Raw genomic sequence first — 14868 nt, 5'->3', positions numbered from 1 at the left:
TCATCCTTCCGTGCCTCTTAGCATTGCACTGAGTTTTGCTCATGAAAACCTTTTATTTTATATCTTAAGATACACAATATAGGGCTTTCCTGGTGGCACAGTGGTTGAGAGTCCGCCTGCCGATGCAGGGGACATGGGTTCGTGCCCCGGTCCGGGAAGATCCCACATGCCGGGGAGCGGCTGGGCCCGTGAGCCATGGCCGCTGAGCCTGCGTGTCCAGAACCTGTGCTCCACAACTGGAGAGGGCACAACAGTGAGAGGCCCGTGTACCAAAAAAAAAAAACTAAAAAAACAAGAACAACAAAAAAAAGATACACAATATAGTTCTCTGTAACAGGTATAATAGGTGAGGGATGAATTAAGAATTACCATGATAACCACATTCATAAATATGATGTTTAAATATATAAAATGACTTGTACTGTGGCTCCTACTATTTTTGTATAGTCCTGTTATTATGTCCCTGCTGATCATCTTTGTATCCTTACTAAACCCCTCATTATACTATAGACTCTATCCCCAAGAGAAGTCTAAAGAAGGATGACGTATAATTTTTTTTCACTAGAGCTCGGGAGAGGAAAAAATAGTAGGATAGTAAAATTATTAACTCTAATTTCTAATCTGTGTCACCAGTGACCAAATAGAGACATCAACAATTTTTTTTAACTAGTAAAAAAAGAAAACAGGAGGAAAAGAACTGTTAAACAACATAGAAAATAATTATTATAGTTCTCATTCTGAAATAGATTTGTTTCCCATATGTAATTGTATCATAATTAAAGTCTAAAAACAGCTCAGTGTTGAATATAAGAAAAACGTTGCAAACTTGAACTCACAGAAACCAATTTTAGCTGCAGTGGTATTATACACTAGCCTTACCTATTTTGATTTTTTGTTTCTTTGCAACCAAAACTGCTATCTATTTATATCATTGTACTTAATGATCTTTAAGACTCTACTATCATGATTTGCCTAAAAAAATTTAGTATATAACTAAATGCTAATACATGAAGGGTGACATACAAAATATCCAGCAACTGTTTTACTAAAGACATAGGCTGTAGTGATGGAAAATGCTTCTGGATACCCTCTGTTGTGCTATGTGTTACCCTTTTAGCTGAATCCCGAGTGTAGGTGGGTTGGAAAGGGAATTCATTTTAAGGGGGAGACCCCTTTGCTGGCAGGCACTCAGGGTACATGGGCATTGGCTATTTACTAACCAGTTTAGAAGTATTTTAACACTGGTATGTCTCTCCTGATGCGTATCGGCTAAAGAACAGCCTTGCTTACAAAGACATATTAATAAACTTTTATAGGAACTGGAAGACTCAATGTAAACCAGAAATTGTCATGTGAATATACATTTATTTATATATTTTTTGTGTAGGAAACTTAATGCTTATTTTAATTTTCTTAAGTTATTAATTTCAAGAGTTAACTTGGAATTCTCCTTTGTTCTCTTTGGTTGTTTGGATCTTTAAATATTATATGTTCATATAATCAAATGAACATGCCTTTTCCTGATTACAAATATAACAGAAAGTTAGGTCAAATTAAAATACTATCAAAATAATTAACATAGAAAATGAAAGCCCTCTAAAATTCTGTTCCTCCCTCTCCTAAAATAAACAGTCAGTGGTTTGGTATATAACACTGACTTTTTTGTTTGCATAAGTTAACAATATAATTGTTATTTAACTTACAAATCTAAATCATACTGTATGCTATTCTGCAATTTTCATTTTACACGTAACAATGTGTCTTGCACACAGTTACCTCATTCTTTGAGCTACACAATCTTACATTGAATGGACATCTCACCCTTCATTTATCTATTCCCTAGTGATTAACGTTTGAACTTCTTTTCCCACTTTCTGAAAGGGAGTCCCTGGAGTTGGAAAAGAGCAAGCATTAAAACTTATAAAGATTTTGAAAGGACAAAGTTTACTTCAGAGGTAACTAAAAATTACTTTTTCTCGTGACATTAGTCTTTTATTCTTGTTGAACTTAATAGTGAATACAAAAAGTATTGTGCTTTCCAAAAAAAGGTTTTGTATTTTTGAGATGATCTGTATTTTTATTTAAAATCAGTTATTTTATTTATTCAGAAGTTTTCCAAAGAAAGCTGAAAAGTATATGTCCTAAGCCATATTTTGTTTTTTTCAATATTATTAGCTCATTACAAACACAAGTAGTAAGATACCAAATGCGTTTATTTATAACCATGGGCATTTGCCACAGGCTATTTTAGACTATTTCATCAACAAATAAAGATAAACTAACATTAAATTAATTTTATATTTTAAATTACTTTCTATATAAATACTTTGATACTATATTTTTCTATAAATGAAATGCCTGACATGTTGCAAATATTTAATAACACTTGATCAAAAATTTTTCTTGACTGCCCTTTGTTCTATAGCCACAAATTTAGTAATATGTTAATTCTAATGAATTAACTGTACAATCTGAGGACTCAAGACAGTTAGGATACAGAGTATATTAAAGTTTACAAACTGTGCTATTTAGTTTTGAAAGCATGTCAGTTATATTTACTTGATGAGGGCAAAGTTTTATAAAAATTAATATTTATGATGATAAAGTATAGAATGAATAAAAAGGAAAGGAACTAGGACTCTGGGAGACTTAAAATAGTCCTTGCCTCCAGTAGTTATGAGATAGTGAGTACATGAAAGGAAACATCAAGTGGTAGAAATGAAGAAGGGGTGACCATGAGAAAGATTTCAAATAGCCATGCTCTTTCTTTTAGTGCTTCTCTTTCAGCTGTAAAGCTACTGATAGATCTAAGACTTTAATAAACTCCTTATTAACATCAGTGATTACTGTTTTCCGAAGCAAAAAAGCAAAGGTATACTTTGGCTTGGGGGTGAGTTAAGGAATCATTTGGGAATTGTGAAGAATAAAATAAAAAAGGAAAAGCAAGCAAATGTGGCACCTGGCTAACTACAAATCATTCTTATTGGGACAGTTTCAGCAAATATGTACTTTTGGCAACATATTATAAAATGTTTGCCTTCACGCTTGAAAATAATGAGGTTACATTTTGTTGTAATTATCTGTCATTCCAATTTTTATTAATTTAGACTAAACTTCCCCCTAGTTATTTTTAATTTTTTATGTTTTTATGTCCCCAGACTGGGACAGCAACTTCACCGCCAAAGGAAAAATTAAGTAGGCGGGGGAAAGGAACAGAATAGCCTGATATTTGAGAACATGGCATTTTGGTGACCTTATCATTTATTTTTTCTTTTTAATACCATTTCCTTTTAAAGGTTTAATCAGTGGAATGAAAAATTTTGTTACTCTAATTCACAACCAGCAGTTGTTAGCAAACTGGCTCATTGCTCTGTATGTTCCCATCCAGGTAAGCAGACATAGGGAATGATATCTCTAGAATATTATTGTCTGATACCTAGGTTTTCATCTCTGTTCTTATAGTACTTTTTACATACCTACCTTCCTTACCAGATTGGGAACCCTCAGTGTCAGGAGTTGTGTCACATACACACAGTAGGCACTTGATAAATATTTATTGAATGAAATAACGTGATGTAAATGATAAATATAGGATATGTGCAGTTTCGAACTATGTTATCAGATTACTTTGATCCTAAAATTATGTTTTCAATATAGAAATCCATTTTAAGGAAAAAAATTGTACTGATAAATCTTAGGGGAAAATGGAAGTGAAATCATTTGCTTATGTATCAGTGATTTATATTCATATATTTAAAGAATTCTTAACTGTCCTATAGTGCATTTTTATTGGGTGTGAAGATAGTGACTTAAAACTAATTTCTAATACATGTTCACTGTTAAGTAGCTTGGACCCTGTTCATTAGTCTTGATAAAAATATGATGTCCCTGACATGTACTGGGTTAAAAAGGCCTTTTGCTCTCAGGAGAGATTAAGAGATCATGTTAGCTCATCTTTTAAAAGAAATTCTGCTTTATCTATTTGTCTTAATATGTTTTCATTAGCCTTTTAAAATGATAGATGAAACCATGGAAGAAATCAATGTTTTTATAGATAAAATGCCATTCTGTAGTTTTTTTGGTACCTTATAAATGACGATTTTGGTCATATCAGTTATGTAGGTTCTTTGTGTTCTCAAAAGTGTTGAAGGTAGTCATGCTTTCCTTTTACTGGGCACTAGGACCCCACACCCAGGCCACAATCAGAATTTATGTTCCAAGCATAGTTTAAAAATAGCTATATAGTAACTGAGAGCTAGCCACTAGCAGAGGTAATTAACTGCTCTATTCTTTTCATATTCTTATTAAAGAAACCATTTCATGAATTATTCTATTAACTAAATAATGTTTTACTAATAATGTCCTTTTTTCTTGTATGTAGCTACCACATACACCACAGTTTTCCATTTGAGATGATTATAAAGGTATAATTTCATATTACAAATTAACACTTTCAGACAGAAGGGTAATTTACAGAAAAAAATAGCGTCATGTGATAGTAATAGCTAAAGATCTACTTTATCGTAAGAATTATTATTGTGTTCATTACTCTATTGGGCCTAAATGTATTGAAACCCTTCTATATGCTAGGCATTGTGCTAGGCAGTATTTGTTTTTGAAAATTTGGATGAGGGCAAAAAAAAAAAAATGTACATAGAAGGTAATTCTAAAAAGCAGTGAAAGTCATACTTTTTGTGTCTCCATGAAGGTTCACCTAAGGATCATGAACGTAATGGATGCAAATTATGTAAAACTGATCGATATTGTGAGCCACATGATTATGAATACTGTTGTCCTTGTGAGTGGCACCGAACAGAACATGAGAGACAACTAAATGCAGTAGAAAACAGTATTAAGAAGTAAGTTTTTTGTGCTCATTGTTTCCTGATGTGGCCTATTTATACACCTGTGGTTGAATTATTTGCGCATAACCTTCCCCCATGTAGGTTAATAACGTTTCACAAAATCCTTTTATAGATTCTGTTCAAAAATTAGGCTATCTTAGAAGATAGCAATTTAATAATGTTTCATCGAGAAGCTTGATGACTAGGATACTTTACAAGGACACTTTCCATTAAATGAGAAGAGATTAAATGGATGATTTTAGAGTCTATCTAAAATTGCCTGATTGTATTAATAACATGTATATAACTTATTTTCAGGAAAGCTTGCAGTTGTCAGGGATTCCCATTCCATGAGGTAATGAGTAATAATTCAACCATGTGTTTATCTCAGAAGCTTTTTTTAAAAGTTTGACATGTCAATTGCTATTTTCTGTTCTCTTGCTAGGTTATTCAAGAATTCCTTTTGAGCAAGGATAAATTGGTGACGGCAATCAGGTACCAAAGACCTGATTTATTATTGTTTCAGGTATCTGGAAATAAATTCTTATTTTACAGTGTGAAGTTGGATACTAGGAAGATAAGAAGGGGTAATCACTTTGACTGATCTGAGAGGAGTTTGAAATAGATGGCTCTTGAGTGCACATGTGTTTTTCAGCATTTATATCTAATCTTCATTCCTTTGCCACACAGTAACTATACTTTGCAGCCCATAAGACAAATCACAATTATGCTGTTCTTTACAAGACACCTTAAAGACCATGTACAGATGTATTGTATTCAGGGATATATTGGGGGAGAGATGCTAATAACCAGAGAATGTAAAGATATATATTGTTATTGTATATTATTATGGAAGACAGTATATTGTTATGGAAGACAATATAGTTTACAAGTGCATTGGGATTTGTAATCAGTGACCTAAATTTAAATTTGGACAGTCCGTCGCTTACCATGTGACCCTGGATATGTGTTTTCCTCAAAATAGAAATAATATTACTTATCTTGTGAAGTCACTATGCAGATTAAATGAGATTATTTATATTAACCCCTACTATAGTAGCTAAAGAAACAGAGTGGCTCAATAAATTGTAACTACTTGTTGCTTGGCTCTACCAACAACAGTAGTAATAATGGCAACCAACATTCATTGAACATTTAAAATTTGCTGTTATATTTACCACATTACATGTAATCTTCCCTAACTTTATAATGTGTGTGCCGGATTATATTTTACAGAGGGAAAACCTGAGGCTAAAAGAGGTTAAGTAATTTACCCAAATCCAGGAAATATTCTGGCCTTCAAACCCAGAACCCTCACGCTTACATCGTTGTGCCATATTGCCTCCTTAGGAGGCTCACTGTTCTTTCTGGGAATATTCTCGTTGATACAACTTTAACTAATGTTATCTCTTAAGGAAAAGATAATATCACCCTGAGAGTGCTGTTTGTCTCCAAGAGATAACAAGATCTTGTTTTATTTTTATTATATTTACAGAGATTTGCTCTTGAAAAAATGGAGTGGCCCAGTCACTATGCATGTGAGAAATTGTTGGTACTGTTGACCCACTATGACATGATAGAAAGAAAGCTCGGTAGAAGGAACTCTAATCAACTACAGCCACTTCGGTAATATAAAGAATCGTATGATAAGTCCCTGTGTTTCCACTGGAATATCTTATCTAAAATATTCTTCTTAGTATCTTCAATAGTGGGATATATATCTCTTTGTTTTATAAAAATGGAGGAAAGGTCCACTGGAATATTAAAAGCTTATTCAGGGCTTACAGTCAAGATAACATAGTAAGTTCATGCTCTGACACACTTCTCTGCCTCAAACATGTAGTAATAATAGACTATTAAAAGAAATAAATATAAAAAGATATAGATTAACTAGATAATTATTCCCGTGGACCAGAAAGGGGACAGAAATGTAAAGTGAATGGAGGGACTGAAACTGCGAATTGGTGGCTCTCAGTGAAGGGTATATGATTATTCATTGTACTCTTCTTGAAACTTTTCAAAATAAAAAGTTTTGGGGAAAGTGTTAAAGAAAAAAGATAAGCTACAAAGGAGTGACAGTCTGCTAGCATACATCTTTCACGACAATAGTAGACTCCAGAAGATGATGGAGTAATATTTCAAAGCTTTGACTAAAAATAATTGGCAACCCAGACATCATTAAAATTATTCACTGGTTGGCAAGGCATTTTCAGACATATGAAGACTAAGAGTTTTCCATTCACAGACCCTCATCAAAAGCACTGTTAAAGGATGACTTCAGCAAGAAGAAAAATGAACTCAGGGGGAAGATGTGGATAACAACTAACAGTGGCCAGCATACAAACTGATAAAACATGTTTAGCTAATTTAATAAATGGAATGGAAAAAATTTGTATATAAATATCTTAATAATGCTTGATGGTTAGTATATGATGATGATAATAAACTAAAACTCCCGAAGTATGCATGTAAACAGTTAAGGGTAACCACTAAAACATTAGAAATACAATCTCTATCTTTAAAACCAAGACATAAAATAAGAAAGTAAAACTATCAAACCGGAAGAATACAGGAAGGTGAAAGGTGGAAATAGCATAGAAAATCTTAGTAACCAAAAACACAAAATAAGATGTATGAATGAATCCAACTATATCAGTAATCATAATAAATGTAAGTAGATTAAACTCATTATTAAAAGACATTATATCAGATGAGTAAACAAAATTCAACAATAGTCTGCTTTATATAGGGCATGTGCAGAATAAGACTATGTTAAGTTTGAAAATAAAGAGATTTAAAAGATTTTACCAGGCAAATATTTACCAAAGTGATGTAGCAAAATTAACAGAAGCAAAAAAGACTTTAAAACAAAAATCATTATGGAAAAGAGGAACACTGAATAATAATGAGAGGAAAAATCTACTGATAAGATCTAACAATTATAAACTCTATCTTTTAAATAACAAGTCAAAGGAATAGCCATACAATAATTCTTAAAACATTTTTAGAATATTAGTAAAATAATAAAAATTAATGGGAATTGAATTATTCAATCTACAAATTGAAAATTTCCAAATAACTCATGCAATTAAACCTCATTAGATGAGTTTTTTTTTTTTCCAGAATTGTTAAAAACCGAATCAGAAATGGAGTTCATTGCTTTGAAATAGAATGGGAAAAGCCTGGTATGTATACACTTTAAGCAAAATTTATAACATTTGGTCATGTATGTTTAGCAAATATCATATACATAGGTAAAACATATGTATGTATATAAAAAATAAAGACAAAATATATCACATACATCAAGGATTAATTTCATAGTTTACCTGTGCTATGTAAACAGCCGTTGACTAATAGTAAATATTTAAAACTTAAGTAATTTTATTTCAATGTCTTAAATTGATATTTCTTTTGTAATTAATGTTTACGAAAACAATATGGAAATAGTTTTTATTTATATTTCTCAAGAAAATACTGCTACAAATGGTCTAGTCATTGGATTTCATTGTATAGCTGGGTCTAAAGAAATCAGGGTTGCTGTAAAGCACCTGGGGTGCTCTTCCTCTCCTTTCTTTACTCTGTTTAGTTTTCATGGGATTTTTTTTTTTTTTTTTTTTTTGGCTGAGTTGGGTCTTTGTTGCTGCGTGCAGGCTTTCTCTAGTTGCGTCGAGCGGGGGCTACTCTTCGTTGTGGTGCGCGGGCTTCTCATTGCAGTGGCTTCTCTTGTTGCAGAGCACCGGCTCTAGGCATGCGGGCTTCAGTAGTCGAGGCTTGCGGGCTCTAGAGTTCAGGCCAGGCTCAGTAGTTGTGGTGCACGGGCTTAGTTGCTCCGCAGCATGTGGAATCTTCCCGGACCAGGGATTGAACCCGTGTCCCATGCATTGGCAGGCGGATTCTTAACCACTGCGCCACCAGGGAAGCCCTTCATGGGAATTTATAATGGTCAAATTACTCTTCTCTTCTACAGGCAGAAATACAGTGAACTCTGAATTAGCTCCAAAACTGAAGGCAAGGAAAGCACAGATCATTTAAAGTGGAAAATAATGCCAAATTCATTTCTATTTGGCTTTGAAATTAGATTGTATAATTACATGTGAATGAGTGAGAGAACAGATTTGAAATGAAATGAACGTTGTAAGTAACTTTGAAGAATTAAATGATAAAGAATTAGATAAGTCGTTCTAAGCAATAATAGGAAAATAGCTAAAGAATTTTGAAAACTGTTTAGGAACAGATCCACCAACTGTAGTAGATTTTCAGGAAAGACAATGGCATTAACCCAGTTTGGCAGTGCATCTCCTTTGTTAAGAACTGAGGATTGGGTGCCCACTTTCACTTATCCTTGTAGGAGTCATCCCTTAAGGGGAAAAAATGTACCCCACGCTACTTTAACTAAGAAATAATTCTAAGTTCACTTGTTTCCATTGTTTCTACTTTAAACTCATCAACGAATAGTTTCATTATAGTTTGGCTTCTTATGGAGTTTTCCCCTCATATAAGATAAATACAAGAATCTAGTCTACTATTTACGTATCTTATTGTAAGTTTACATACAAGCATTCTCATGTTCACTTGTCAGGCGCTTGTGAGTCCAGTAAGCCCGGGTGTGTCCTCAAGAGACTGATAACCTTTGAAACAGCAATCTGGAAAATAGTGATAGTTTTGATGACCATTTCAATTCTGTCCTTTTCAGAAGCTACCACTAAAGAAAGCCAATGTTAAAGTTTTAGGAAATTGTTTCCATTCTTTATCTGAAATTTTACACTTATTATATGAAATTAAAACAAACTAGCCTTATCTAAATAAAGTTTCCTAGTCTCTAAGCTGCTCCTACCATCTCTGAAGCAAGAGAAATTTAAAGTTCTAATTTAAAAGGAACCTCTTTTCAGCTCTTCCCAGGTGGAATAAAATCACTTCTGTACTAGTATCAACAGATTATTAGAATAGAGGTGTTATAAAGCAAGATTTGCATCAATTATCCACTTGTGAATGACCTAGTTGACTTGGTAGACTGAAGTTACCTGGAAAAATGTCATATGTCAAATCTGTAATTAAAGCTGTTTTATTGTATTTTTAACCCTTTAGAACATTACTCTATAGAAGATAAACCTGGAGAATTGGTTTTACAAACAATAGAAGAAGAATCATTGTTTGAAGCAGCTTATCCTGAGATTGTTGCTGTTTATCAAAAACAAAAGTCAGAAATTAAAGGCAAGAAACAAAAAAGTAAGTCTCACATTTGATAACTATTTAGGCTGCACACAAATATTACAAAAGAGCGACCTGTCTTATTTGAATCTATCTTGTCCAGATTTTGCTGAAAGTTCTGTAAAATCAAGAGTAAGGATTGTACTTTTTCTTCTTTGTCTCGACACAGTTTGCTTTAAAATCTAAAAGCCAAGAATAGACCATTCTGCTCTGAGTCTGCTAACTTAACTGTTAGTAATTATACTAACCACTTATTGAGCAACTAGTATATATAACATATTTTGGATTATAAATACATTTTCTTTATTTCCCAGAACTCAGTGAGGAACTTACAACATTATTTTATAACATGCCACTCAATTATAGCATTGTTTCCAAAATAAAATATTTTATAATATTTTATTAATAATTATTTTGTTATAATTATGTATAACACAGTTTTCAGGAATGCTCTGAGACAAAAGGCAAAAATTGATCATACAGAAGATTTCTGATCTGAGCTTTTTAATTTGTTGACCCATGTTAGGAAAATAAAATAGATTTTAATTGTATTATATATATTTTTTTCTTTCAGGCGTGAAAACTAAGTCTAAAGGAAACAGTTTGCCAGAATCAGATGATATGATGACTTTTCAATCACACATGACTTTAAAACCCACACGTGAAATCTTTTCTAAGCAGAATTCCAAGTTAAATTTGGAAATTTCCCCTGATTCTACATTACCGCAGGAATCTACTGTGTCATTGAATACCTTGCTTTTACCTGAAGATGCTCCCTGTTTGAATACACAAGAACAGTTAATATCTTCTCCAAGACCTTTGGCTGTGCAGCAAATTAAAGCTATCAGTAAGTCTCTGATTACAGAATCTAGTCAACCCAGTACCTCATCCCATAATATATCTGCAATTGCTGATCTGCACTTGAGCACCATTGACTGGGAAGGTACTTCTTTTAGTAATTCTTCAGCTGTCCCAGGGAACACTTTTGCTCATGGTGTAAAATCGGAACTTGAAACAGCTATCCCTGATAGCTTTAAAAATATTACAGAGCAATTGTCATGTGAATCAGAATGGTGCACTGCAAGCATTAATAAACAGTTCGATTGGGATCTTCGAAAGACTGATCCTGAAGAGCACCTGCTTTCTGGCATTACTGATTTACATCTTCCGGATTTACCTTTAAAGGAACGAATACATATAAAATCATCATATCCTCAGAATAATGTACAACCAGATGATGATCTGAAAACATTGTCCCTACTTACTGTACGAGAACACTGTATTGCTAATAGTAGCTCTGAGTGTCTATCACATCTTTCAAAAGATTTTCTAGGAATTCATTTGCAAAATGAATCTAGAAACTGTAAAGTCCTAAAAGGAAACCAGCTGTTTCCAGAAAACTATAAAGCAAATACTTCTATACCTTATTCTGTCAATAACCCAATAGTAAAGACCTCCAATGTTAGAATTGGACCACCAAATACTGCTTTAGATTATAGTAGAAAAGTTGATGGGCAAACCACTCGGAAAACTGTAATGAAGAAGAGTGTTTGCCTTGACAAACATTCCTCTGGTGAAGAAATTATCCCAGAGTCTGGGAAAGCTAAGTCCACAACTCAAAAAATGAAGCAGAATTCTCAGAAACATAGCGCAGCCCAGTTCAAAAGCAATGATGCCAACAAATTGAGTAACCCTAAGGCACATATTAAAGAAACTGAACAGTGTGTCCAGCGTTATAAAACAGCTGGAAATGAAGAAACCTGTTTCCAAGATGCAGCAAAAGGGTCTCTGAGTTTTCTACAGTGTCATAAGGAAAAAGACGTCTCTGGTACCTGTTCGGATAGTCCTCTTCCTTTAAGTCAGAGATTAAAACTAAGGTTCCAAAACACCTGAAATTCAATTTAAAATATTCAAGTATAACTTAGTATTCTAGTACTGTTGGCATTAGCAGAAGCAGAAGGAAGGTATCTAGTTAATGTATAGTAGAAAAATTTAACGTGATTCTATATGTTGTGAGACACTTGACATTTTAACCAAAACTGTAATAAGAAATGTTACCTAAAACTTTGGTTTTAAAAGGCGATTCTCTGCAGTGAAAACTTCAGATAATGTATATTTTTATAACATACTTTTTTCATTAAAAAAATATCTTTATTGATTATTCTTAAGTTATATCCTTAAAATGTTAGTATACTACTAGACAGAGTAAATGCTCCATTCATTTGCTCATTTTTACTCATTTCTTCCACAAGCCCCTAAAGCATTTTTTGATATTCCAGCTTGTTCCCAAGGGATAACTCTTTATAATTGCCTGCATTCTCACAACATCTTCTGTTGTGCCTTTCTGAGAGTTATATTTGCTTTCAATGTGAAGATACTTTCAGCTGCTCTTCCAGTTTCAGTAATCTTATTCTCTTTTGTGAGGGACAAAAAAAAAAATGGAAAAGGAGGATGATGATCAATATATATAGTGAAAATCATGGTTGTGGTAGCTGAATAAACTGAGGAAATCTACTTCTTACATATCCCCAGAAGTCCACAGGTATGCCAAGTGGAAAAAGATTTGGAAAATAGAATGTATAACCAGAAGAGGATTAGGAACTTGCTCAGGGTCATACACGTAATTAATAGTGGTATGGGAACCAGATTTCTTGCCTCTCAATTCATTGCTTTTTCTGTTAAAATTTTTCTTCGATAGCACTTTTTTCTTCCCCTTTTGTTTTAACAGTGCATCTATACAATATCAACTACAGCACCTCCAAATATTAAGCTATTCATTTATTTATTTAGCATTCAAAAAGTCTAGAGGGAACCAGATTGGAAAGATAAAAGTAAAACCGTTGCTACTTGCAGATGACAAGATCTTGTGTTTATGAAATTCTGAGGAATTCACTAAAAACTATTAGAACTGATAAATGAGTTCAGCAAGGTTGCAGGATACAGGATCAATATATAAACATCAGTTGTATTTCTATACCCTTCTAATGAATAATACTAAATGAAATTAAGGAATTCTTTTTACAACAACAACAAAAAGAATAAAATACTTTGGAATAAATTTAACAATAGAAGTACAAAATTTTTACTCTGAAAGCTATAACGTATCATCGAAAGAAATGAAAGAAAACCTAAATAAATGAAAAGACATCCCATGTTCGTGGATCAGAAGACTTAATATTAAGATGACAATACTCCCCAAACTACTTTGCATATTCAATGCAATCCCCATCAATTCTGGCTGATTTCTTTGCAGAAACCAATAAGCTGATTCTAAAATATATACGGAAAATTAAGGGATACAGAATAGGCAAAACGATCCTTAAAAAAAAAAAAGAAATGGCAGGACAGGACTTGCCCTTCCTGATTCTGATTTCAAAACTTACCACAAAGCTACAGTAATGAAGAATGTGTTGAATGGCGTAAAGGTAGACATATAGATCAGTGGGATAGAACTGAAGGTCCAGAAATATGTCCTCACACTTATGTTCAGTTGATTTTCAACCAGAGTGCCAGGACAATTCAATCGGGAAACAATAGTCTTTGAGCAAATTCTACTGGTACAACTGAATATCCACATGCAAAAGAATGAAGTTTGATCTCGACCTCATACAATATAAAAAAACACACAAAAATGGGTCAAAGACCTAAATGTCAGATCTAAAACTATAAAACTCTTAGAAGAAAACATTGACGTAAATCTTTGTGACTTTGACTTAGGCAAGGGTTTCTTAGATATGACACCAAAAGCTCAGGCAACAAGAAAAAATAAATTGAACTTCATCAAAACCAGAAACATTTGTGTTTCAGGGGACATCATCAAGAAAATGAAGAGACAACCCACAAAATGGGAGAAACTATTTGCAAATCATAAATGTAATAAAGGGGCTTATATCTAGAGGGACTCATATAAAGAACACTTACAACTCAGTAATAAAAAGACAAAAGTGGGTAAGATATCTGAATAGATATTTCTTCAAAGAAGACATACAAATGGCCAACAAGTGGATGAAAACATTCTCAACATAATTAGTCATCAGAAAAATGCAAATCAAAACCACAAAGGATGCCACTTCACAACAAATAAAATGGCTAGAATAAAAAAAACTTAAAGTGTTTGGTGAGGATGTGAAGAAATTGGAACCCTCATAATCTGTTGGTAGGAATGTAAAATGGGTCAGCCACTATGGAAAAAGACTGTTGGTTCCTCACATGGTTAAACATACTTACCATATGATCCAGCAAATCCACTCCCAGGTGTATACCCAAGAGAAATGAAGACACACCCACACAAAAACTTGTAAACAAATGTCCATAGTGGCATTATTCACAATCGCCTAAAAGTGGAAACAACTCAAATGCCCATCGACTGATGAATGGATATACAAAATGTGGCATTTCAATACAACGAAATATTGGCAATAATAAGAAGTGAAGTGCTGATACATATTACAATGTGAAGTTTGAAAACATGCTATGTGAAAGAGACCAATCACAAAAGACCATGTATTATATGATTCAGTTTGTATAAAGTGTTCCAAGTAGGCAAATCTGTAATATATAGAAACACAAAGTAGACTCATGGTTGCCAAAGGCTGGCAGGGAGGGGAGGTTGAGGAAGGAGAAGGGAAATAACTGCTTGCAAGATGGGTTTTGGGGGGAGTGGGTGATGATGAAGATGTTCTAGAATTGATTGTGAAAGTTTGAATATACTAAAATCATCGAATTCTCCAATTTAAATAGATAAATTCTGTGGTATGTGAATTATATCACAATAAAGCTATTTTAAAAACAAAAATTGTGGAGAGTTTTACCT

At 33.3% G+C, this 14868-nt stretch overlaps 1 protein-coding gene across 1 annotated transcript in view; it reads left to right on the top strand.

The window, feature by feature from the left end:
- Positions 1-14611, top strand: part of GEN1 (GEN1 Holliday junction 5' flap endonuclease) — a 31129-nt gene extending 16518 nt beyond the window's left edge. The window contains exons 6-14 of the mRNA XM_029232834.1: positions 1882-1955; positions 3297-3388; positions 4709-4859; positions 5163-5199; positions 5290-5370; positions 6340-6470; positions 7968-8029; positions 9933-10073; positions 10630-14611. Of these exons, the coding sequence (XP_029088667.1) occupies positions 1882-1955; positions 3297-3388; positions 4709-4859; positions 5163-5199; positions 5290-5370; positions 6340-6470; positions 7968-8029; positions 9933-10073; positions 10630-11948 (2088 nt within the window). The 3' untranslated portion in view covers positions 11949-14611. The remainder of the gene's footprint in view (positions 1-1881; positions 1956-3296; positions 3389-4708; positions 4860-5162; positions 5200-5289; positions 5371-6339; positions 6471-7967; positions 8030-9932; positions 10074-10629) is intronic.
- The last annotated feature ends 257 nt before the right edge of the window (positions 14612-14868 follow it).

Source organism: Monodon monoceros, unplaced genomic scaffold, assembly GCF_005190385.1.
Source record: "Monodon monoceros isolate NGI ecotype Baffin Bay Population unplaced genomic scaffold, NGI_Narwhal_1 Super_Scaffold_19, whole genome shotgun sequence".
Taxonomy (NCBI): Eukaryota; Metazoa; Chordata; class Mammalia; order Artiodactyla; family Monodontidae; genus Monodon; species Monodon monoceros.
The sequence above is the reverse complement of the archived record's forward strand: the minus strand, read 5'-3'. Positions and strand labels throughout refer to the sequence as shown.